This window comes from Siniperca chuatsi, linkage group LG23, assembly GCF_020085105.1.
Source record: "Siniperca chuatsi isolate FFG_IHB_CAS linkage group LG23, ASM2008510v1, whole genome shotgun sequence".
In the NCBI taxonomy this organism is placed as follows: Eukaryota; Metazoa; Chordata; class Actinopteri; order Centrarchiformes; family Sinipercidae; genus Siniperca; species Siniperca chuatsi.
In genome coordinates, this window is record NC_058064.1 from 14528744 (window position 1) to 14555435 (window position 26692).

General features: G+C 40.2%; 1 protein-coding gene across 1 annotated transcript; it reads right to left on the reverse strand.

Annotated features, from left to right (window-relative positions):
• LOC122871364 (protein phosphatase 1H-like) lies at positions 1-26419 on the reverse strand. The gene is made up of 10 exons (XM_044186397.1): positions 25754-26419; positions 18404-18593; positions 16294-16665; positions 14020-14132; positions 13460-13544; positions 12224-12342; positions 8101-8164; positions 6924-7031; positions 3595-3746; positions 1-3059 (listed from the first exon to the last, which is right to left on the reverse strand). Exons 1-10 carry the CDS (start codon positions 25987-25989, stop codon positions 2912-2914), a joined length of 1587 nt encoding a protein of 528 aa, XP_044042332.1. The 5' UTR covers positions 25990-26419; the 3' UTR covers positions 1-2911.
• Positions 26420-26692: the final 273 nt, after the last annotated feature.

A 26692-nucleotide genomic window follows, 5' to 3' on the forward strand; every position in this document is an offset into this window, starting at 1 on the left:
GTTACTTTTGGACAGAGCCAGGCTAACTCTCTCCAGTCTTAATGCTAAGCTAACTACTAGCTGTAGCTTCACATTTACTGTACAGAAATAAGAGTATCAATCTTCTCATGTAACTCTCAAGCAAGTGTATGTCCCCAAAATGTCGAACTATTCCTCTAACAATGGCTTCCTCATCCTGGCACTATTTCCAAATGAACGGTTTTGGATTCAGTCAATCGCCTGTACGCCCTGTTTTATGAAATAAGGAGACATCTTCTCACTTTACAGTCAAGCCTAAAGTAAACCAGTGCTACTCCAAAACTCTACATACCCACTTTTGAGGAAGAAAAATCATTCAATCTTAGGCTATCATTATTTTGTCAGTCAAGGACCTAAACATGCAGTTTGTTTTAATTGTATGTGGTTAATTGTTTTTTTCCCCTCAGCTTGGAATCAAACTTTTAAAAAAAATTTTTGTTTACCCTCTGAAGTCTAAGTTTCCCCTTCCCGCAGACTACTTCTCATCTCCTGCATCTTAACCCAAAGTGGCTGGCTGAGGAGTGTAGTCTATGAATCCAGAATAATAACGTTGGGAAGGGGCGAAAAAATACACATGCACATCAGTTTGCAGTCTGTAACTCTGTGAACTCTTCATAGTTACTTTTCTTTCTGAAGTCAAGTCAACAAGATAAAAAAAGTGCAAAAACATGATTTGGTTTTGTGTCTGGCCACTAGCATTTTTGTTTCATTTCATTCCCTTCCTTCACAATGAATCGTACCCTTAGCTCTTATGCTAAATGTCTGGAAGGCTAATAATTCTAAGGGAAAAACAACCTTCTACATATATGCATGGTCTATGCACATTTACAAACAAGTAACATTATCACTAACCCTTTGATACATTACAGAAATACAAATTCAGTCCATATAAAAACAAACAGCAGTGTAAACCATTGCACCGTCGCTCATATTCCCAGGCCTACAATATGTCACTGCATGCACTGACACACAGTAAATCACTATAGCACATTGTTACTCCCAAACCTGTCCCTCTGAAGACAAATGTGATCTATATCAAGCATCTAAAGCTTATGAAACATGCAAAACATGTTAACGCAAAAGAAAGCCTTCAGTTTTTTCTCTGTGAAACGTTTGTTCACCTTGACTATGAATTTTATTTTATCCTCCCTGCTGCAGGGAATATTTGCCTCTACATCATTTCATATATCATAGCTCTATGGTTAATGATGTGGGTCAGTCTAAAGTGCAAGTACTCTGATGTACACAAGTCATCTAATTTAATGTTTAGTCTTTATTTTTCCACCTTTTTAAAAACTTCGGCATTTAGCTAATTGTGAAACGGGTTTCTTGAAAAACTCAATTTCCACAAATTCCAAGTTTCCTAGTGTACAGTTTAGCTTGTATGAAATATTTCCGTAATTGGTTGACATTTTGGGAAACAAGCTTATTTGTTTTCTTGGGGAGAGTTGGATGAGAAGATTGATGTCACTTTCATATCTGTACATTAAATACTAGACAGACCGTTAGCTTACTGTAGGTTAGCTTACTGTAGGTTAGCTTAGAAGTTACTGCTATAATCAACGTGTCGTAGCAACCAACATGTGGTAGCAAACAATGTGTCATTTTTACACTTTGGTACAGAGTTTTATACAGATTAAACAGACATTTATAACGTGTTAATTAGTGAGCTTTAGAGATTTTGTTACCTTTGGACAGAGTTTCCCCCTTTTTCCAGTCTTTATGATAAGCTAAGCTAACCGACTGCTGTCTGTAGCTTCATTTTTATCATACAGACATGGGAGTGGTATCACTCTTTTATATGTTCTTTTTGTGTTTTTACGGTATATGTAACCACCCTGTAAAACCAACACTTGCCGTTTTTACATGTTGGTTTTTGTACGGATTAAACAAATGAGATATAACGTGTTAATTTAGAGGGTTTTTTTTAACCTTTGGACGGAACCACAGATGTGAGAGTGGTATCGATCTTCTCATCTAACTCTCAGCAAAAAGCAAATAAGTGTACTTCCCTAAATATTGAAACATACAGCCGAGCTTAAACACCATAACCATGACTGCTAATGACCAACTAACTGCAACTAAAGACAAACTCACTGATGACCAACAGATTGATTTCTCACGAACATTTTCTCTATGCAGTTGTTAAATGACAATTTAAAAGCAATTTTCATATCAAACTTTGATCATAAATCATATCATGCTATGTCCCTGTTGTTGATCCATACAGACTCAAGAGTTTTCACGCCCCAGTAAAACTGATTCCTCATGATCTGCATTAGTTAACTTCATGTCCTTGTCTCTTTTCTTCTCACTGGTCAGTTGTGCACTTTCTCAGAAACATGAAAACTGCACGTGAAATATGCGTACCCCCCTCCCCTATTGTACAGCACTGCAAGAGAGGTAAGAAAGACAGAAAGAACGAGGTCTTTTCTTCCCTTTGGAAGAGCATTCGCCTATTTCAGCTTTCATATATCTGCAGAAGTTCAGGGGAAATAAACCTGATGTCACTAACAACATTCAAGATTCACTTTCATCAACAGGCCAAAATATTTCTTGACAATTTTGATTGATGACACAAATTAAATTACCATGTGTCTAAATATTCATGTTGGAGTTTTTCCGACTTTTGAGGCTTTAAAAAATAAACTAGTTCCCCCTGAGCAGCCAAATTTGGTGGCTGACCAATTCTGAACTCCTATAGAGATATGAAACATCAACAAATCTAAATATCCAAATATTAGTATATCCGTGGTCTAAGGAAGAAAAGAAATGTGCAAATTGCACTGAGGAAACTGAAAGGGGATTCTCAGTTCAGGACTAATCAATCCTGTTGGTTTAAGAGCATACATGCCCTTCAGGTCCTTGAACCGCAGCATCTCTGTCAGGCTCTTCAGGGCTGACGGTTGCCGTACATCAGCGGTATGATGAAGGCCGAGATGTCATCTCCGGAGCCCAGACGCTCATTGGTGATCCTCCAGCCTCGGTCCCTCAGCACGCCACGTGCTCGCATCACCAGGTCTTGTGCTGCCATTGTATACCTGGACAACAGAGGAAACCATAATAAAGCCTATAATCCACAGCAATCCACTGAATTGTGATGTAAACTGCGTTATTTTCATGCCGTGTGAAACACAAGGCAAACTATCGATTTTTTGGGGTGAATTCAATATTTTGTCATTAAACTGTCCCGCTGTATTATTTGCCTTTTTACCTCAAAATGACATCTTTAGACTTTACAAGATGAAAAGATATTGGACCTCATCTGCACTGATGAGACAACATTTCTATTTTTGGCTTTATTTGCAGATTTATCATTATATTAAAAAATGTGAAAATTATGAGGGGAATTAGTACAAGGCCAAGGGTGTAATTTATCCTCGAAAGGAAAAGAATGCCTGTTAAATAAAATATGCAACACAGTGGCACAATTTAAAGCAGAACAGTTTAACATTCAATGCAGACAAAAAAAATGGACATTTACTGGGAAACTGGAAGCACCAGCCTTCAGGTATACAGACTCAAAGCAACAAATGTATAATTAAAGAGAAAGAAAAAGGAAAATAAGCAGCAGACCTGTGCAGGTCATCAGGGTCACAGTTGGCTAGGAATGAGGTGATGGCTTCGGCTACTTCCTGGTTGGAGAGGACGTCCCAGAGGCCGTCGGTTCCCATTACCAGAACATCATCAGCCCCGTGCTCGTACTGCGTCAGGTTATATACCTTAACCTGCATGCCAAAACACAAAACATGAAGGGTTTCATTAAAAACACTCCTTGTCAATTGACATCATGATGCTTCAGAGCTTCAAAACTGCAGTCGCAACACAATTACTTTGGTACATTTCTATCACTTAATTTCCCTTGCCTGGTATTACTTTGCTGCTGTATTCACCACTAAACGTCAGGACCGTTTTACCCTCTTCCCTTTATCTTTACTGAAAAACAAGACTACAGCCATGCTAGTGGCCCTGTGAAGCTGTTAGACACAGCTGTGTTTTGAGTTCAATGCTAACATCAGCATGCTAACATGCTCACAATAACAAACTGGTTATTTTCATGTTTTCTCTGTAATTAGCATGGATTTACTACTCCGCTCTTACACATGCAACAAAAATAAATGAATAATTTGAATGAATAAAAATGAATAATTTTAGTTAAAGAAGACGCCAATGACTGGCATTAATGGCAACGACTGGACTGGTAGCATCACATATTGGTGGCTATCAGCTCAGAAACTGGAACAATGATATTAGAACTCAAAATTATAAATATAAAAAAATTAATAATAAAATAAAAATTATATATATATATATATATATATATATATATATATATATATATATATATATATATATATATATATATATATATATTATAGAGAGGCCAGATTGAGGTGGTTTGGACATGTTCAGAGGAGAGACTGTGAATATATTGGTAGAAGGATGCTGAGGTTGGAGCTGCCAGGCAGGAGGTCTAGAGGAAGACCAAAGAGGAGATTTATGGATGTAGTGAGAGAGGACATGAAGTTAATTGGTGTGAGTGAAGAGAATGCAGAGGACAGGGTTAGATGGAGGCACATGATTCGCTGTGGCGACCCCTGAAAGGGAACAGCCGAAAGGAAAAGAAGAAGAAGATCTTTAAGCAGCTGGCAAGATCAAGTACACTCAGCTAAAGTAGCTCATGTTCCTCAGCCATATTGACCTAGCCCTCACACAGAACACTGCATGGCATTTTCACAAGTTAATGAACTCAAAGTTTTCATTCACTGAGAGCATCTCGAGAAACTACTTGAGAGACTTTGGTGAGGGGTGAGAGCTGTGTTTGTGAAAAGAAAGAAAGAGACACAGACAGACACAGAAGTGCTGAGAGGAGTTAAGTCTTCCATGTGAACCTGGTATGAACCCGGGTATTAATGAATTAAAGATCAAGCAGAGAGCTGTGGGAGGAAAAATGCAAAACTCTATAAGACAAACTCCATCAGAAGATGAAAGCACTTTGAAACCAGTGCCAGACAGTCAGACAGGTGAGCTCAAGTTCTCTTGCAGCAGAGGACCTTGTTCTGACATAGATGCAGCAAAATGCTACCTCCAGTGACTGTAGTGCAGATATAACATGGGTAGAAGTAGGATAAGCCATGTGATTGACTTATCCTTTCATATAGGACATAATTCATGAGACAAAACAAGGTAAGGAATGGCAAGAAGAACTAGAATGAATGGAGGAAAGAAAATAAACACCTGCAACATCTGATTAGGATTGAAGAAGAAGTTGATTCATAGAGATTGTAACCGTACCAGCTACAGGATACAACCCAAGTCTGAGGGTTATTGGGTTCAAGTAGATATATGCTGACATGTCAGCCCACAATTCCTCGTGTTTGGAAAGCCTAGCATGACTAAATGAAACACAGGCCAACCGCAGATGTAAGCTGATATCAGGACATTCAAAAGTATGTCTAATAAAACAAGGTGCTCATGAGAACATGTCGGTTTTGTTTAAAAGGAGTGGTTCATTTGTAGCTAGGTGAATCCTAAATGACCTACATACAAAAAAAGGAGGAGGATAAAATAAAATAAAATGTACAAGGATTGGCTCCTCCACAGAAAACCTTGGTCAAAATGATAGTATGAAATATTTCCTGAGAGCATCTGTAATATACAGGTGTAAAACATATTAGAAGATTGATACCACTCACATCTGTACGGTACATTTGTAACCGGAGCCAGCAACCGGTTAATTTAGCTTAGCGTAAAGACTGGAAACGGGCACCCCAGTAGCTCACCTGGTGCGCGGCCCATGTACAAGGCTGAGTCCTTACTGCAGCAGCCTGGGTTCGAGTCCGACCCGCGGCCCTTTGCTGCATGTCATCCCCTCTCTCACCCACATTTCCTGTCTCTCTTCAGCTGTTCCTATCAAATAAAGGCAAAAGCCCCAAAAATAATCCAAAAAAACAAAACTAGACTGGATACAGGGGGAGATATAGCGTGTTAATTTTTAACTTTAGAGGTGCTGGTAGGCGGATTTTGTTACCTTTTGACAGAGACAGCTGGCTAGCTGTTTCCAGTCTTTATGCTAAGCTAAGCTAACCAGCTGTATATTTGCCATACAGTTAAAATGGTGGTATCGATCTTCATCTAAGTCTCAGCAAGAAAAAGAATAAGCGTATTTCCCAAAATGTAGTATTATTTCTTTAACTGTAACTTTAAATGATACAACACCCCCAAAGTGTTACACCTTAGTGAGCGAGAGGCAAAATAAACAAACCTGCGCTTTAGCCTACATGTCATGGTTAGTGGTGTTGAAGAGTAAGGACCACACCAGCATCTAACCGGACCCAAGTGACATTTGCAGGTACGTTTACATGCTGTTTAATGTGCTGCAGCTGAGCAGCAAATTAGCTATCTAGCCTGCAGACTGACATTAACGGTGCACTTTCCCCCGGTGAATATTTGTTTGGTGGCTCATTCAACAAGCTAAGATGAAGGACAAGATGTGTGTTCATATTTGTAAGTTAGATAAGAAGGAGACTTTAGCAGGAAAGCTAATGTGGGTTATTGTTCAGAGTCTGTGGCTGTCAACGCCGACGTTACTGCTTTATGCAAAGATTTGATTGGCTGTTTCGAAATAAGGTCTATGTAAACAGATACCTAATGGTATTCCGTCGAATTAATGCAAAACTAAGGGGTGCCATCATGAAACCAAAAAAACAAAAAATATAAATTCCTCCCTTTTGGTTTCTGATTTTTTCTCCAAGCAGAACACAGGACAAGTGATTTACAGAGCACATATGTATGCTGTAGCAGAAAAAAAAGCAATTTAATTTCAGTTGGACTTTAAGCTTACTTTTTAAATCATCAATGACTGAATGTGTGCCGGCAGGCTATTTGCAGTGCTGGCTTCTTACCTCAGGGCAACAGGAAAGGAACGGTTTGATGTAGATGTTGGAGTCATGAACTTTGAGGTCATGGTCACCGAGCCCACGGGTCACACCAATGGTGGCCAACACACGTGCCTGTTAAACAGAGTGGTTAGATTAGGTTTCCTACACATTTGTATATTTACAAAGCATTTTTTTGTTGAGTTTAAAAAGAAATTCTGGTGTTTGTCAGTTAGCCAATGATGAACATATGGATCTAAACATGGTCCCATATTGCCTGACAGTAAGTAGAGTCTCACCCTGTTACCTCCCAGCCAGAATTTACAACGTAAGTGGGTGGTGGAGCTGGTAATTGCTCATAGTACAGTTGCAATATAGCTGTGCTTTTTGGGAAAAATGTATTTGGTGGTGCATTAAACAAACATCACAATATGACACACTTTGTGACACACTTTTTTTTGTGACATAGGTCTGTAAAGTATTGTAAGTGCGCTGAAACTCAGTTATTTTTCTATTCCTTTAATTATCAAATTCTTTTTCAATATTCTTCCACTCTTTAATCCCTGTGTGGAAACTCTTCATTTTGACTGTTCTTTGAATCCAACAGCTATTCATCAGACAACAATGGCGCTGTGTGGCCGTTAGATGCTGTTTTCCTCTCTGACGGAGACTCTCGTTATGTCTCTCTTTGCATCAAACTGAATTGATTGAAAATATGAAACAAACTGACACGACTGAGAATTTGAAGCGTTTTGTGCAATTTGTTTGGTGAAGTGTTTTTCAGTTTTGGTCTCTTCTTCTCATCTCTCCCCTGCTGTCCCAGTGGGGATAAACTTCACTTCTCTGAGAGACGACTGTCATCTCCCGAGCGGTGTGTGTCTGTCCGTGTGTGTTAGATGTAGCTACTGGAGTGAAACAGATGGACTGTCTGCTCTCTCTTCTAGCGAGGGTGTACATTGACACACACACACACACACACACACACACACACACACACACACACACACACACACACATACGCACAGTGTGTTACTTGCACATCAGAAACCAAGTGTTCGCCCACTCTCTGGGTGGCTGGCACGCATGTAGTGTGTGTGTGTGTGTGTGTGTGTGTCAGATTGACAATGTAAGAGCAAGTGATTTTCTCTGCAGTTCTGAATTCTAGAGTAGATGTACAGGGCTTGAAGTAGGCACACACTCTTACCTTTTTCCCTTCCCCGTATATTAGTGGAAACTTGAGATCTTCATCCTCAATGGTCTTGTATGCCCTGTGTTTGAGGAAAAAGACAAGAAAAGCAGACCAAGACAGTGAATGAATCTTTACTTTCTTTCTGTCTGACACATACACGCAAATAATATATATGCACTTAAGCTACTTAAGAAGAGTGAGAAGAACAAAAGGAGACCTTTGAATTCTCTCTTAATTATACCATCTTAAATGCTTTCCCCTTTGTCACATTGGCCCTGGGAGCCATTTTGGCTTCATAACAGATCTATAGTCAGGTGCATCATTACCCATCAAGATGTAACATAACCAATAGCTTCTGCCACCAGTCCTTGAGCAAGATGCCAACTACTGTGGGACTGACGCGTTGTAGCTAAGACTGTCAGATTAAATAAAAATATGCTTGACCACATCTGGGCCCTTTTGTCTCTTATTCACGATCATTCTCTGATTTATCTTTTAAATGATACATTTAAATACTCATTAAAGCTGCAGTACTCAATATTTTTATATTAGCAATTGATCAAATGACTGTGATATGAAAGGGGGCTGTTGTAGTGGCAACTATCATCACCTGACTTTGCAGCTTTATGAAGCATTGAGTGTCTTTAAGCTCATTGTTTTGGTTTTAAGGCCCGCAACTTTACTGTTTTAGTTCACTCTCACTGCTCTCATCCACCCCACTTCCAGCTGCAGCAGGCTGCTGATAAACCAACTATGCACTACCTGCTCAGCACCAAATTGCAGACAAAGTTAGCAATTGGCTGGTGAACATAGTGGAGCATTTAGCAGCAAATGAGCTAGATATTTCCCTCAAAGTTGGTGGAGACTAAACAGAGCTACAAGGAGCATGAACATTGGACTGACGTTCATCAGGTGACCAACATGACTCCAAATGTATGCTTATGTTACTCTGTGTCTGCTAGATGTCTAAATAAGTAAACGTTTACATGTTAGCCATGACAACTTTATAAGGTGATAATATGTCAATGTTGTGTTTACAGCTTGTTCTGCTGCCCCCAAGTGGCCAAAAATGTCTTCAGTGGCTGCTTTAAGTTCATAACCATGTGTGAATGCATAATTTTCCTTGTGCTTTCTTACACTGTTAAAGGTGTACTCCAGTGATTTAGTATTGAACATTCATAAAATTAGGGTACTTATCGGAGTACATTTAAAAAAAAAAAAGAAAGAACGGTCAAAATTGTCTCATTGCAAGTGTGTCTCTATTGTGCAATAACAATAATAAGTGTTTTTGCTACTGAAAATTTTTGCAAGGGAAAGCGAGCAAGCAAACACAAGCATCAGCAAAAACTTCAGAAGTGCACAAATGGAAGCAGAAGATCTGAAAACAGACTTAGACATGAAGCTTTGATGTCAGACTGAAAGACTAAATGCCTGACACTGATGTACTTAAACTAGCTAGATTAGACTTGGCATCACCAGTCAGTGGATAATATCAACTTCAAACAGCTTCATATCTGACCAGGGTTTGTCGTCTGTCAGGCTGTGTCTCTCTCTGCCCATTTGTCTGTCTCAAACCCGAGTCAAACACAACACTTTCTGTCTGGCTCTTTGCCTTTGTGCTGGAGAGGTAGAGACACAACTTCTTCATCCATCAGTCAACCATCATTCCTGCTCGTCAAACATATCATATCTCTGATATCTCTGATAGAGAGAGAGAGACAACAGTGAGTCACACACTGCACTAATTTATCTTCCCACTGGTTATACAGCTTGTCTCTGTTTTGTATTTAAACATCGTTGGGCTTTGGACTGTTGGCTGGACAAAACAAGCAATTTGAAGACATCACCTTGGGCTCTGAGAAAATCTGATGAGCAGTTTGGCCCTTGCAGAGCTCCATATGAATACTGCCTTGCTCAATGGCACCTCAGAAGTAGCTTGCAGTAAACAAACTACAGCAGCCAAAAGCAGATTCATTATTCATCTCTTGGCTTTCTCAAATCCCTCAAAATTATTTTCCAGCTGCCTTGGTTTGTGACCCAGGCTAATCTTAAAGCTGAGGATGGTCGGAACTTGACACACACACACACAGAGCAGTCTACACATCACCATATCACGTCAACATAGCCTAAATAAAGAGTGTAAAAGTGTCTTATGGACAGTAGACATACAGGGCGAGGTGTTTCCAGTAGCAGAGAGAGTGCAGGGGCAGAGGGGTTGTTTAGTTTAAAATGTTATGTTATATGTTATCTGACTGAGGTTTGTGCAAGTAAGAATCTATGGCCCTGACCATGGCTCTGAAATATCAGTAGCTAGTACTGTTCATAATGTGTGAGTGAGTTGGAGTGTTAAAGTTTTTCAAATCAAAATTTTGCTAGTTTTACACTGTTTTATTTATGCACATTTCTTGTACGCAAGTTTTTGTTTGGACAAAATTAAATTAACATTTGAGAACTTTGTCTTCTTTTGTTAAATGAAAAAAGGTTTTGCAGAAAAACATGTTTAAAGCTGCTATAATCAATATTTCTATAAGTAAGTAAGTCTATATTAACAATGGATCAAATGATAACATAAAGGGGTCGCTCGAAGTGACAACTCTGCAGTTCCTCTCAGCTCCATTTCAGCCTCTTTCAACTCATTGTTTTGGTTTTACAGCAACTTATTTTCACTCTCACCGCTCTCGTAAGTGTCATTTCAAGCAAACAGTAAGCAGCAGTTTTTGGTGAAAAAGCTAACTGCAGACAAAGTTAGCTACTAGCTAATGAACATAGTGTAGCGTGTAGCAGCTAAAGAGTGACTACTGTGCTGTGTCTCAATTTGCGTATTTCCATACTTACACTTGCTATTTTGAGTGCATAAGTGCGTTCACACTGGCAATTATGGCAAAATGCAGTGCAATACAAGTACCCGGATGATGTACTCATAACGGTCAAAAAGTTGAGTGTGGAACGCTGGCCACTTCTCACCCTCAATGGTCACCATCTTGGCTATGTAGCTGAAGGGGAGCAGTTGTGGTTGCTCCGGTGAACACCGCAATATACAAAAGGTAAGTTATACATTTTTTCCCCCACGAAGTACCACTATACTGTTGTTGGATAGAAGCCATCAGTATGTTGATTGGGTTAATTTAGCAGTCTGTAATGATTTGGTACTGCAAAGGTCTCAATTAGCCATTAAAAAGAAGAAGAAGTTGTCAATCGAAATTCATGCACTACGCAAGTAAGTACATGGTGTACACAGTGTACTACATGGAAGTGTACTAACGGAAGTATCCAAAGTGAGACACAGCTCTGGACTTACATTCACCAGGTGTACACAAATGCAACTACAAATGAAAGCTAATAATGCTCAGTATCTGCTGCACGTGTAAATAAGCAACTGTTGCTAACAAGTTTGCCAGGTTTGCTAGCTTAAAAAGGAATGATTCGTTATCATTACCAAAACTTGAGTATTGTATCTGTACAGTATTTAAATTTTTAAACAATACACAGTCTTTCCAAGATATGGACTAAATATATAAGATGACAGAGAAACACAACCAGTAGTCCATGCAGTGGCACATCTTGGCTGGCACATTTCTGCTCTTGAGGGGTGGTCTTATGGTGAAATATACATCACACATAACAACACACACAGTGCTGTATGTGCCTCTGTGTCAGTGAGTGAGTGTCAGTAAAAGCACATCTCATTACTGGCTTCCACTGCAGCCATAGTCAAACAGCAAGGTGCCTTGCAAACCCACATAACACTGCACATACAGGTCCATCTCTGCTGTATCATTATATCATATCAGGTTAGGCTGCTCCCTCATTAGCTCTCTGCTGGTCTCTTCAGCTCTCACTGTATAGAAGAGTGCAAGCAGCAGTAAAGGAGGGAAAGGGAGTGAGAGAAGCAGAGTAATCCAGACTAATGAAATCTTTATCAGACTGTTTTGTTTAGGGTGGATGCAGCTGGAGAGGGCTGGAGTTTGCAAACCCAGAACATTAGCAGTTTTCATTTCACATCATAATTTGACAGGTATGATTCATGGTAAGGCAGGCCACTCATCTTAGGCACACATTTTAAGGATGCAGGGGTCTTTGTCTGCTCAGTAAAAATAGTGTGTAAAGGAGAAAATAACAAAGACGGGAGAAGACTCACCATCCATTCATGGTGAAATCTCTGTAGAGCATCCTCTTGCCCACTTCTTTCCTCTGAACTCTCCGGGGAAATTCCAGGTGCGTGAACTCATTTCCTAACAGGTGAGGCTGCATAAAACCCTGGAGGAGAGACAATGATGGTCTACGACTCAGTCAAGCAGCTCAATGTGTGGCAGATTTACAGATCAAATGAAAGTCATCTTCCATCATTTTGTTTTTTTCCCCCAGTGTTCCTTCACTCTGTATAAGCCTGACTCATACTGGAATTTTAATATATGATATTGGAGAGTTAAAAAATTCTGATAATATATTGGCCACTATTAATTTTTTAAAACCTAGACACAGAATAACATTTGGGAGTGTTCGCCCTATATGTGAATTCAATACTGTACTTTTATTCCAAGTTGGTAGCACCCTGAAGGATTTCAAGAAACTTAATATAAAGGCAACGAGTGCAGCCCGTTTTACATAACATAAAAAATGCTTTAAGTTTGGTTATTAAATAATTGTACTGAGCAGAATATTTTACAGTTGAAAAATAAACTTGTCATTGCTCTCTGGTGGACAAACTATGCAATGGAGACACTGTTTGCAAATTACGTCATACATATCTCTGCATTTCTGTGCTGCAATTTCTTTTATTGACTGGCAGACATATATGCCGATACCGATGATTGGTGATAAGATAAAATGGGTCGATAATATCGGCCGTGCCAATGTATTGGTCGGGCTCCACTTCAATCTTTCTTAATACATGATACTGTACATAGATATCTGTGCAGGCAGTATATGCGTAAAGAAAGTATTCAGTAGTGAGCTTTCCATTGCTTCCAACTAAGGAGGCAACTGTTTATCCAAACATATTTGAAACATATATTCTTGAAATCTAAAGGAACCATGGAAGTGCAGAAATATGAGTCAGTGCTTACTGCCACTGACTATAAAAAGGTAAATCACAGCTAGCTATTCTCAGCTGACAAGTTGGTTGAGCTGTTGCACAGCTCTATAGGAAACTGATGGACTTCAAACGCCTTGGTGATTATGTTGCTTGTTGTGTGAACACAGTGAGAAACTGGCCAACACCGTTTCTCAGGTATTGGGGTTCTCCAGCTGCTGGCTATGTGTACACAGTGTGTAATTTCAGGCTAACATGGCTTTGTGTGACTAACCTTATTACATCTAGTCTTTATAACTAAAGACTAGACTAAAGACTAAGTGCCGTGCAGAGTTTTCTTACCAGGAACTGGAGTCGCTGTCGTTCTGATTCTGGTGTGAACTCTGTCGACATGGGAATGATCTCATTGTTTCTAATGATGATAGCCCTGCAGACGCACAAACAAGTTGGAAAAGTAATGTACAGGCAACCTTACATTCATAAATTGGTTTAGGGGATGTAACAAGGAGTGAGTCCACGCAAGAGATTTACTTAAAACAAATGTATTAAAACTAAAGTTAACACAAATGAACAATGGGGTGTGGGAATCAGCATTGAAAGCAATGCATGGATGTGTGCTGTGGAGGTGTTGAAGGATCAAAAGCAAAAGAAGGCGATGCAGGGTGGATGTCAGCTGTAGGAAAGGAGAGACAGAGTGAGCACCTTGAAGGCCCAGGTGAACTAGATCAATGGCCCGACCATGTCAGCCAATTTCCTGCTGAGGTTGGCCAGGACTGCCTCCAAGACAGTGAGAAGGGCGTCACGTCATATGTCTTTGGGTCCCTGGGATCTACTGCGGTGTAATTATCACCGCCTGTTTTACAGACCCTTTCATTTAGTGGCCAGGAGATAAGCATACATACCTGCTGTCACCTGCATTCCCAACGTATAGTTTTCCTAGCAGGTAAACCACAGTGAGAGCTGTACATCCTCCTGTGATGTTAAAGACTTGCTTCTCCCTCTCAATCTGGGCATCCTGGGAAAGGGAGCGATACAGAGAGGCAGTTTTGTCAATCTTTAATGAGACATCACTTAAGAAGACAACAGAAAAAAAGCTTTAAAAACCTCCCACGCCCACCCACATGTGACAGTAAAAATTAAGACATGTTAGTAAAGTCAAAATCCACACTGCAAGCAGCCCACACAAGTCTTCTATTCAATAACATGAAATAGAAATATGACTATAAGGCTATAAGAGTGAGATAGAGAAAAAAAGGTACACAGACACAGAAAGCGAGCGAGAGGCAAGACTGAGAAAATCTGATCAACTTTTTAGAAAGACAGATGACGGGTGGGCATCGATGTGAACTATCGATCGGTTTAACCTGAACCTTGTTGACTGCGTGTCAGTAAACAAGAACTTGTCGTGTATGAATAATGTAGCCAGCGATATGTGAGAAGGTCTGTATCTTGACTTGACTGTTTGTAGTGCACACACTCAGAGAGCTGTTTTTTTCTCTCAATTTCATGATGCTTAATTTTGTATTTGTTATTCGAACACTCACTCTTTTATGCTTTTTCTGTTCCAAACCTTCTACAACAGGAATATGAGCACATGGATTTCTCTGCATTCCATATCTTGCAAAAACCTTGCAGACAGAACTCTCTGATAAGCAGTTTTTTCCCCTGCAGGTGGACTTCTTTCTACAGAGGCCACAGCTCTAACTGCTGCAGTGATAATCTCCTACAATAAGAATGTCAAATCAAGAGCAAGTGCTTCTTTTTCCACTAGGGAGAGGGTGGCGGGGAGTTGATCTGAGAGGAGCTTTCGTAGTGATCTTTATAATCTGGGTACCACAGGGTCCAGCTTTAACAGTGTGCGCTGTTTTCCATTGCCATCTAGTGGTAATATCGCATAGACTTCTACAGACATATCTTCTCATAGCAATTTAAAAGAAACCTACAAAATAAAACAGTGAAGGAAAATGACATGGAGACACACAACTGAACAGGTTAATTTCAGTTAAATGCCTTTAATTAAAAAGCTAATTATCTGAGACATATTTAGTCAGGTGCTGCCTTTGAACTAGTTAGAGCGACAGAAATCCACAGTCTGATGTGTATGTGTACGGCTGAGTGGCGTTTAGCCAGGAGCCATCATTTGATAAGCCAGCTCTCTGACGCCAGATGTCTAAATAAACTGTTGAGAGTCATACGGTCCACTGATGTGTAACTATTTTCTTGATAAATCGATTCGTTGTTTGGTCTGTAAAATGTCAAAACGCTGCTTCCAAGAGCCCAAGGTGATGTATTTAAATGTCTTGTTTTATCTCCTCACCAGTTCCAACCCAATGATATTCAACTATCATAGAAGACTAAGGAAACCAACTAATATTCACATTTGAGAAGCTGAAACAGATTATTTATTTGGAGATTTTTACTTTAAAAATGACTTAAAAGATTGACTGATCATCAAAGTTGATGCAGATTAATTTCATAATTGATTAAATCACGTCATTAGATTATTTCAGCTCCAAATCTGTGTAGATTCACTTTACAGCTTTCAGATTAGTTAACAGATAAATCACAAAACGTCTGAATATTCATGGACAGTGAACTGAAAAAAGGTCAATACATAATGCATTGTGTGTTGAAACACTTGACAATCTTGTCTGATCCAATTTAATTTGCTCATCAGCTATTCATTTTCTGATCAAATATAAATCCATCCACTGATAGTTTTTTGAGTGAACAGTAAACTATGAAAATCATGGGAAAGATATCACCTTTTTTCATGGCAGATAACATTAACAATGGTGCTGTTACATTAAGTATTCAGTGAGTCAAAATGCACAATATGATGACCCTATGTAATAGGAATGCAGCCATCGTTACTTATTAATAAAGTGTGGAACTTGGAATAGAGGAGAAAATAGTGCAGGTGCTACAGATGCTGACAATGGGGTGATGACAGGGCTGTCTGTAACTGAGAGGTCAGACCACTGATCCCTGCAAGAAGATAATGAACACCTATTTGCGACCTCACAGCACATTTCTCTATACAAGAGTCTCACTCAAAATCCTAAAATGTTAAGTAATGACGCATTGCAGAGTGACTTCCAGTGAGTGTGAAAGCTTTCAGGACTGATCAGGATGAGTGGACTAAAATGTAACATGACCTTGCACCTGTCTCTCACCATCTCTTTGAAGGCGTTCTCAATGGCTCCTATCACCAGGCTCTCATGCTGGATCTTCTTCTCAGTAAAGAAGCGCGGCGGAGGCGGGGTGCTGCACGGGGAAGGTGGCGCACCTGCGGCCCCACGCAACGAAGCGGCCCGGGTCAGTGCTCGGTGAGGGCCTGCGGTGTTTCCCTGGAGGTAGGGGTTGTTGTCGGGCTCCTCACCCAGGACGGTTGGGGGCAGGGAGGCTAGGTTGCGTAGGATCTCAATGACGGCCTGGAGCTGGCAGGCGATGTGGTGCTGCAGTAGGCGGGAGGCGACAACTGCTGCACCTGAGCCAGCGTGGCCATCGAATAAGGCCCAGTAGTGGAACACCAGTCCTTCACTGTCCTGCAGACACATAAAAATTCAACCACACAATCATGACAAAAATTATAAAAGGAATTAAAAAATTTTAGCTCAAAAATGCACATCTTCACACCCACTAATCAGTATTCCACCCGCTGTCTGTTTCCATACAGAGGATCTATAAGAAGATCAGCATTCATTATTAATTATGAAGCCAAATTCACCAGTGGGGTTTCAGTTAAACAGTGTCAATGCACTATGGAGTCCGGAGTGTGCCACAGAAATCATTACACACTTTTTTTTTTTTTAAATAGCATTTAACTCCAGACTCCTTTTTACATACACAAACAGAAAAAGACAATTTTGTGTCTGTGGTCCAGAGACATCTATCTAAACTTAAACCACCTACACGTAACATATTTTTTCAGTCTGTAATTTCCATTATGACTAATAAACTGTTGCTCCCAATGAGTATTTTGTTTCTTATGACATTGTAACAATTTGGGGGAGCCTATTTTCCATGTTTTTACAAGGGACAGGAGCCATTGTACAAAACGTCAAAACAGTTGACATTTATAGTGGAAAATCTGCATAATACAGGCAGGAACAGCACAAGAGCTGATGCAAAAAGGGCAAAAAATTGTAATACATGTTTGAAAACAAAGAAAAACATAATGCTAAATGACTAATGCTGCTTGTTGAATTTGTAGTACGTCATTACAAAACATTATGACTCATCGTGTCCAACACTGTGTGGGAGTTGCAGAGGTCAAACCTCCTTCTCTATTAATTTCTCTCTGTAGGCAGGAACAGCACAATGCTCCCTCTCAAACCTTTGTCATGTCTTTGCCATCACACACTCTGCTTGTTATTACCTGACCTTGAATACACATTCTCTGTCAAATAAAGTTTAGTTTTTTTCCGCTGTAATTGCTTGCTAGCAGCAACCTTTACAAAACTGACTGCAGTTAATATTTGTTTTTGTTCGAAGCAAAGTGTAAAAGTTCACTTTGTTACATTTTATGTTTGGTTTGTGCAGATTCTGCCAGGACTTATACACAATAACGATAACCGACAGACGTACTTTCAAGCTTTCCCACACAGCGCACATGGTATAACCATGGAAACAAATTACTTTGGACACAAACATATTTTTGAATGGACACCCAAGTGAAATGAGGTTGGGGTTAGTTAATCTGTTTCGACTGCTTCCTCTAACAGTTCTCACAGTTTTTGTGACGGATGGCCAATTTGTGGAGGTGCCACTGACTGACAACCTACATGAGAAAAAATTGCATGAATGAAATCTATATTGAAGTCCAAAACAATTCATTTGACTATTTTTTATTGTTGAAATGACAATTAACATCTGGAGCTAGTCAATTAATCAATTAGTCGATTGACAGAGAATTAATCACCTTAGGTTTTAGGAAAACTGTGATGGACATTTTTCCCAAATTGATCATTAAAATGATCGTTAGTTGCAGCCCATCATTATTTTAGTTTTCAAAATGAGATTTACTTTACATGCCACGACTAAACACACTACAGGAAGAAATACTCCAGGTTGCACAGCTCCACGTATACAGTACTTGATGTGAACGTGTACTCCAACTGTTCTGAGTAGCTCCACTAGTTAGGTCGCTGCTCCCTGTGGATGCATGTGTATGCCTGTGAGCAAAGCTGTTTATAAATGCATCACGCATGTACACGGTATACCCTTTGTGCATATACTAGCACATTCAATGGAATGTGTGTTTGTGTATGTGTGTTTTCTTACCTCTCCCTGCTTGCTGTGCTCCATACGGAGCCCCAGGCCCTCTCCGTTGGGAAGGGAGTTGCGTCTCTTGGCTGTGGGGGTCTTGCTGGGCGTGGAGGGAGGGCAGTAGCTCATTGGCCTCCTTCTCGCTACTACCACCTCGCAGCAGGCCTGGTCCTCATTCAGCGCGCTCTTACCAGCATTAATCACCCTGAAACAGGAGCAGGATATATACAGGTTGACTCATCTTTTAGGCTTTGACTGTTAGCTTGTCTACAGCCATTCAGAGGTTCTATTATATAAAAATCACATTTGGCAACATACTTTCAGCATTCATGTTTTTCCAGTAAAGATTTTGCTACAAGCAGCAGATGCACCGCTTGCTGTGATTTCCCAGTCTGACAGCTGTGGTCGGGAACAAGTGGTTGAATGAAAGCAGACATCAGATGCTTTTTGTTGGATGAAACGGTACTGCAGTCTTTCATGGTTATTATGGCTCACTGCAGGATCACAACAATTAGTCAGAGCCACAGCCTGAGGTTTCTATCGGTACACCCAGCGAAGCAGCTGGCTTTGTATGTTTCATGTTCCTGACGAAGATCAAACACGAGAGCTCGTCTGTGGTACTGCTCTGCTGGGAGAAGCGACTGTCCTGAAGCAACAGGACTGTCTTTGTTTGTGCGTGAATGTACATACACGCCCAAAGCTGTGTGTGTGTGTGTTGCCTTATTCATCCTTTGTCCCTTATTTAACCAGGCAGACCACAGAGAGAGATGGCACCAAGAAGACATGCAACCCAGCAACGACTAAGGACAGCCACACAGTAACTGTGTGGTTTGAATATAAGTTATGTCTCTATTTCCTCTTTTTTCAGATTTTACCATTTGACAACATTTTTTTAAATTACTGCTTTACTGCTTTTTGTGTTGTTGTCACAATCAGTATGAGAAGTTACCTGAAATATATATCAGCAGGGCCGTGGCCAGGATCTTAAAATATACTGTGGTTATGAGTCTTAGTCCCCCCCAACACATAGCCCACCCCTCGTCAAATAACCAAAGTATTGACTAAACACCAAAAATAAAGTTTTTAAGGTCCAGTGTGTAACATTTATGAGGATCTATCAGCAGAAATTGAATAGAATATTTGGTGTATGTTTTCATTAGTGTATAATCACCGGAAAATAATAATAGTTGTGTTTTCATTACCTTAGAATAAGCCCTTTATATCTACATAGGGAGCAGGTCCCCTTCCACGGAGGCCGCCATGTTGCACCGACATGTTTCTATAGTAGCCCAGTAAGGACAAACCTAAATCCTACACAGTGCTCCTTTAAAGCAATAAAGCAATTTTTTAAGTTACATTCATACCAACCATGGTGTAAATGCTGTTTCAAGCCTTCTCCAAAATGCCAGTATTAAAAGTTTGGTGGAGAAATACTGAATCGGTTATATACTTATCTTTTGGTTGGTTCAAAAGTGAAACAAATGTATTCCAAAAATACTGGAATCAGCCTATGATGTACCCACCATTGCATCTAGAGATGGCAATGTCGGTCTGTTAGTCCACCACATTGGTCCAGACTGTTTGATGGATTGCCACAACATTTTGAAGATATATTCATGGTTCCTAGATGATAAATCTTACTAACTTTGGTCTTCCCTCTTGTGCCACCATGAAATTGACATTTGTGGTCTTACTATTGAATTGATTGTCACAAAATTGGACATTCATGCCCCACAGAATGAATTGTAACAACTTTGGCGATCCCTTAACTTTTCATGTAACACCATCATCAGGTCAAAATTTTTATTTCTCCAATACTTTGGTTTATGACCAAATACCTGCAAAACTAATGACATTCCCATCAGCCTCTGCTGTGTCTTGTGTTTAGTGGTAAGCAAATGTTAGCATGCTAACACACTAAGATGGAGAACATCTTAGTCAGCATGCTGACATTAACATTTAGCTCAAGGCACCACTCACAGACTCTAAGACTCTAAGTCTTGTTTTAAATTGTGCCATGCAATTCCCCTTGGCTGCTAAACAATGGCCCTGACTGTGAAAGTCATCGCATTACTTAAGACTTGTTTACACAGATGTAACATTTCAAAGAATATAATCAAGTTTCTACTTGCAAAACAAATGAGAACTGAAATCTTTCTACATTAAAATTTTGGCACATAGCTTTTCAGTGCTACCCTAACCTTTTACTGGCCACCTCAAAGGCCACTAAACCTGCTGAATAATAGCTTATGGTAGCTAACAGAATTGGGCTACCACTAAATAGGGAAAAAAATTAGATTGTGGAAACAGCTCCAATGAGACTTGCGAGTCTGACAGACATCTCTGGAGGGTGTTGTGAATGTGTGTGAGAGCTGAGAAATTGGCATGCCTATTTATAGACACAGACTGTGGATGTTTTCTACTAGGCAGCATTTCTGCCAGTTCTCAGTTCTCTGCCTCAAATGCTTAATAACTGTAGATAGAAAGAGAAAGTTAGGGACAGGGTCACGGAGAAAGTGCCAAACACGGCCAGAGATACTTAGCAAAAGTGTCAATTTATGCACGTATTGATAGCATGTATATGAATATATATGTAAATATTTATGTACATTGCTGTTCCAATTGTTCACTATCACACTGTTTTTATGTTGTGTTACATACCTGCTTTTTTAACAATGGCTAATACCCATTCACGCAAATATAGCATTTTTGAATTTGAGAGAGAGACAAAGAGAGAGAGGTGGAGTAAGTGAGAGAAAGAGAGAGATATTGTCTTGAAAGCCTTGTGTAGCTGTCCATTGCACCAGAGTGGATACTCTCTGGGATTCAAGAAAGAGAGGGAGAATGTGGCGGGAGGGTGCTGAAAAAAAGCATCAGCCTTCTTCATTATCCGCAGTGGTTAAATAGGAGGATACCAAATCAATAAAGGCCTTTGTATTTTAAATTTGTGTGGCCATTTTGCACTTGTGGACTGCAGTGGAAATCCTATAACCAAGGACCCTTGTAAAGTAGATATTTTAAAATGTGTACAGCATTCTTGTCTGTTCAGTAAAACAGGAAATTTTATAGGATGCAGATTCTGAGTGCTGAGTCTTTTTAAAACTACATTCCATTGAAACACGGTTAATTAGCCTCTACTGGGGTTGTGGGAACAGTGGGAATACTACAACAATCTAAATCTGTATAACAATCATAAACCTGCACTATACATATTTGGCATCAACGGGCAAGAAGCTGCACACAGCACTGCCACGTTTGCTGTGTACACTATATATCTATCTATATAAGTATTTGTTTTAACTATGCTAATAACGCCCATAAAGCACAATGTGTTAACAATGGAACTGGATGCCACTGTGGTATCGAGGGAGCTCCTGACACAAAACTGGCACTACTTTGGTAATAATGTGTCATGTCACGCATGCATAGTATAAAAGCCATCATGTCCAGAGGAAGCATCGACCACTTTTGAGCTTGTTGATGCACAGAAGTCCAGGAAGCCTTTGTCTTATTCATCTAATTTGCTTTCAACAAACACAATAATGTAATGACCTGTGTATGTGCGTGCTGATTTCACATTACTGTGTATGAAAAAATGTCATTTTTATATGAACTTTTGAACCCTGAACATAAAAACTATTAGCAAAAACAATCATCATCCTTCATGACTGAAATGGATCTAATAGGTTAAATCAATAGTGGATCATTCTGTATCACTCTATTTCACTGTAGGTGCAGCTGGTGCTATTGTGTGTGTGGTTGAAAGTACTCTTGCATCTAATTTGTCCTCATTTCACCATTTGCAGGAAGAATGAGATTCATTTTATTTCCCTGCCAATCAAATTTTTGTTTCATTTGAAACAATTAGCTTTCCCCCCATTAGGAACAAAACCTAATTTTCCCCTCCATTGTCAGACATCTAATGCCCTCTTTGTTTCTCTACCCTCGGCAACAGATTCTGGGCCAGACATTGGCCCCCAAGGATATGATAATTATTTGGTGAAGCACAATGGTTCATAGCTTTGCCTCTGTTTAACTCGGAACATCAAAGGAACAATAACAGCGAAACACGCTTTCAAAAAGTCAAAATTTAGTACTTTTTCTGGAGGGTTTTGGTCAGGATTGCACTACCACCTGAATCTAAGAGATAAGAAAATATGATGGCAAAATGGGAGAGTTTGAATGGAATGTAGGAATAACGAGTTTAGATATCTTCTTCAATATGTAGCTCCAATGGGACGGTGACTGTTTACAACGGTGGAAGATTTACCACTCAAAATTCCTAGTATTTTTTTTAAACAGTGGGTCCTTGGTTTCAGACAGAGGCAGACATAAGCATTTATATTCATTTCTAGCTGTCAACTGTCAATTTTGCCAGCTGAAATAACTGTCGCTGACAGATTTTGTCAGCCGTAGGTAGCTAGCTAATTAAGTTAATGTTAGCTCCATGATTAGTTGAAAACACAGTCTTATTGATTCCACTTGACTCATTTTAAAACGCGAACCCTCTAAAAGGGTAAATAATAACTATGTAGGCACTTAATGGCTACATACACAATTTTGTGCAAAAAGACTGAGGCTAATGCTGCATATCTTTGGCAGCTAATTAGCTTAAATAATTGGACAAGCCAGATAGAGGTTAGATTTATGCTTTATTGTTTGTATTTTCAAACAGTATGTTTCACTTTTACCGTTACAAAAAAGAAGGCTTTTAGAACCGATGCGTTTAACGAATATAATGCCATCTTGGGTAACGGGTATGGCTGGGGATGCTGAAGTATAAACTTCCCCAAATCTAATAAAGAGCAGGACATAGCCGCTAACGTTACCCTAAACATTGATATAGTAGCATCCAGGACCAGCTTCCACAAAGTGGGGAAATATTACACAGAGGATGTGTTATTGTGAACAAGAATTTTTAAAACTGCTTCTTGGACTTGGAAGTAATGCTCAGTTGCTGCTAGGTTGTAAGCTAGTTAGTTGGACATGCTAACATTTGCAGTTCACGTTACAGTAGACAAACACACTTAAATTTAAACTATTTCTTACACTTTTGCTCTTGTGTTTTGGGATTTTAAAAAGTCCAAGCTCTTTATATACTGACTATTGTTCTTACTACAGTCCCATGCACAACATGTCAGCATATGGAGAAGATCAAAGTTTGACAGTCTAGTTGCGATTGCTAAGCTATGACTGGACAATCGCGGTTCGGGAGGGGTTTAATGAGCACTGCACCAAAGATTTGACTAAATGTCTTTGAACTGTCTTGGATTTACCTCATTAAGAAAGAAAGAAAACGTAGTAGAGTAATCAATTTCCGATGTCTGTGCTGTGCTGTTTTTGTTGTGAGCAGAAAAGTGTAGAGAGCATGAAAGGTGGGAGAGGTGAGAATCAAAATGGCTGCTGTAATGACAACACAGGAGGCTTTAATTACAGATAAATGCTGATACGAGCTGAACTCATTAACCAGACCGGTCCCAAAGAGACACTTCATCCCTGCTCTAAGTATCAGTGTGTGGGGAGTGTGTGTGTGTGTTAAAGAGAGAGAAAGAAAGAAAAAAAAAGAAAGATGTGACCACAGACCCAATTAACAAACAAATCCTGCAAACTCCATGTAAACACTTTAATTAAACTGTTACTTTAACCTGGTTATTTATAGTGGTTGGGAATTAGTGTGCTTGCAAACATCTCGCTCTCAGTATTTTCCAAAACTCTCCAACTTTGTTAGTATTACTCTATTATAATCCAGTGGGAGAGATTATTACAATTATTACTAATAATAAATATGTAATAATAAAAATATTGAAATGTAATCTGTTGTTCTTGAAGGAAAGCAGCAAACATTTATTGAACAAAAATGCATCAAGAGTAGAAAGAGGCAACAAAACCCATGTTTAGCAACCTGAATATGTTAAAAGATTTGTGTCATTAAGTATGTTGCACTATAGGGCACAGAAATGGCATGCATTGGTATGGTAATCCTGAAGTAACGATGCATTTCTACTAGCAACTCAGTATGATGCACCACTTAAGGAGGCACAAATATGTTAACTGATATTTAAGTAAAAAGCACGTAAAGGAGGTAGATTCACAGATATCTAGGAACAATTATCAGATAATGGTTGATTAATAGTATCAGTGATACTTGATTAATTAGCAGTTAGTTCCTGATTTGTTCCTTGGTAACTAATCAAGATTCTGTGTATGTTATTGTGAAATGTTAACCACACACATTACTGGTATCAGGGTGGAGAGAGAGAGAATGCCTGCTAGAAATTGACTTTTGTGATGTACGAAGGCTGGGACCGGATGCAGCGGGGAAACAGTTGATACTTACTGTAGCTAAAAGACTGTCTGAGCTGCCTATACTTTTCTGCCTAGATTTTCTCCTCAGTAATAAACTAATCCAATCATATCATGTGTTCTGTGTGAGAGGGGAAGCTGTGGTGTAGGTTTTACGGGTCTGTATCGTGTATTGTTTTGGAGTGACTACGTTCAAAAGGTTCAAAAGAATGCAACACACACACACAACGGGATGCCTACTGTGCCATGTATCACGTACAGTAGTGGTGAAATAGTGATAGAAGACGCACTCGCTCAGAAACTGACTGCTGGCATTTTAATTAAAGTCGTTTACTGCTTGTTGTCACATACATGCCCAGTATGTGACGTACAGTAGTATTGCATGTCTTGTACCATGCCCAGCTCCCTGTGATACTCCATTCACCGCTGATATATATAAAATTACCTTGTGAGCCATTTTGTGTGTGTGTTGGCAAGACTGAGACAGTGCTGCGCTTGTAAGTGAGTTATTACTTATGGAATCAGCATATCCTCAGTATCCTGGGTTTTTCTAAGCTTTTAAATCAGATGTGTGGAGGAGTGCCTGCGCAAAATGTGACATGAGTATAAGCTAGCCATAAATTGAGCACAGTTGTAGACTAACAGATGCTGGTGGTAGAAGATGCATCATCCTCTTGCACGTGTAAACCAGCTTGGGAGGTGATCATTTGGATGAATGCTGTCATCCATTTCTAACAGCACGCAAATTAAATGTGATGCAATGCTTGGAGAGTGCATGCAAAAGGATGCTGCGTGGATGTAGGCTTGGTCACAACAGGTGCTTTGCCCCCAGTCAGTGCTTCTCATTTGCCTGAGACCTAAGAGTGCGCAGGTCGACCTGTCTGTTTATTTCCACCTGAGAAGGAGCAAATCAGTGAAACAAACTGCTGTGATGATCACCTGCAGGCACTCGGGCCTCCACATGTCTCAACGCAGGTGCATTACATTGAATGTCACTGTGATGACAACTAGAAAGACAACAACAGGAGCCGCTTTGAAGGCAGCTGCCTTCGGGCTACTTACTCAGCGTATCCGGTGGCCCACGGTAATCTCCTGGTTTCCTTCAGGATGAGGATGGGCCGGGCTATGTGGTCCGCAGAGCACTCGATCTCATCCGGGGACAGTCCAAGGAATTGAGGTCTCATATATGGGAATTTCAGCGGCAGCTCGGAACCAGCGTTTGCCCCTCCGCCGGAGCTGCCGCCGGCCATGATTCCACCCATGAATCCGGCCACGGCGGACTTGACCCGGGTGAGCATGTTGGTGGCGCGTCGCGGTGGGGTGTCCGTCGGCCGGTGCGCGGCGCCGCGGCTCCCTTTCCCCGGATTGCCCCCCAGCTCGGCCGCGCTGGTCGACGACAGGCTCGATGGAGAATAAGAGGCGGCGGTGGAGAAGGAGGAGGCCGTCAGATGGTTAAAGCTTCATTCGTTCAGAGCGGAGACAGCAGCCGCAGCTGGAGGGGAGGATGATGAAAACAGCAACGATGCTTTAGCTAAAACCCTGCACATCCCCATGGACAGTCATTGATAACGGCTCGACCGTCGTGAACGCGGAAATACACACAAGATTAAAGGGTCATGTGATACAACCATGGACGCACACTGCAAAAAATGTTCATTCCACGGGTGGTCTCCAGGTTTAATCTACATATAGATAGAATTTTTAAAAAGCATAAAATAAAATAAAAAGGCCAGTGGTGTGAGGATGTGAGATAAATCCTATATATATATATTTTGCTACTGTATGGTAATTTCAATTTTTAACGAAATGTTCAGGGAGTAGCGATCCGTGGCTCGGTGGGCTAATGACTTGATGACACTGATATTTTTTGCAGCGCAGGCTGAGCAAAGATTGATCATTCTTACAGCGCAGGATGAGCAGTTTACAGCGGCTGACAGCAGGTTACAGGTAAATCAGGCCTATTGCATTATACAGGCTATAGAAACCCGCGGAAATCTGAGG

Bases quoted from the DNA above. Each gene is read 5' to 3' on its own strand.
- LOC122871364 (XM_044186397.1), bottom strand. From the start codon at position 25,989: ATGCTCACCCGGGTCAAGTCCGCCGTGGCCGGATTCATGGGTGGAATC. The intron at 16,666-18,403 runs GTAAGAAAACAC...ATGTGTCTGCAG, and splicing joins AGCACAGCAAGCAGGGAGAG to GACAGTGAAGGACTGGTGTT. The intron at 14,133-16,293 runs GTGAGAGACAGG...TCCCTTTCCCAG, and splicing joins AGAACGCCTTCAAAGAGATG to GATGCCCAGATTGAGAGGGA.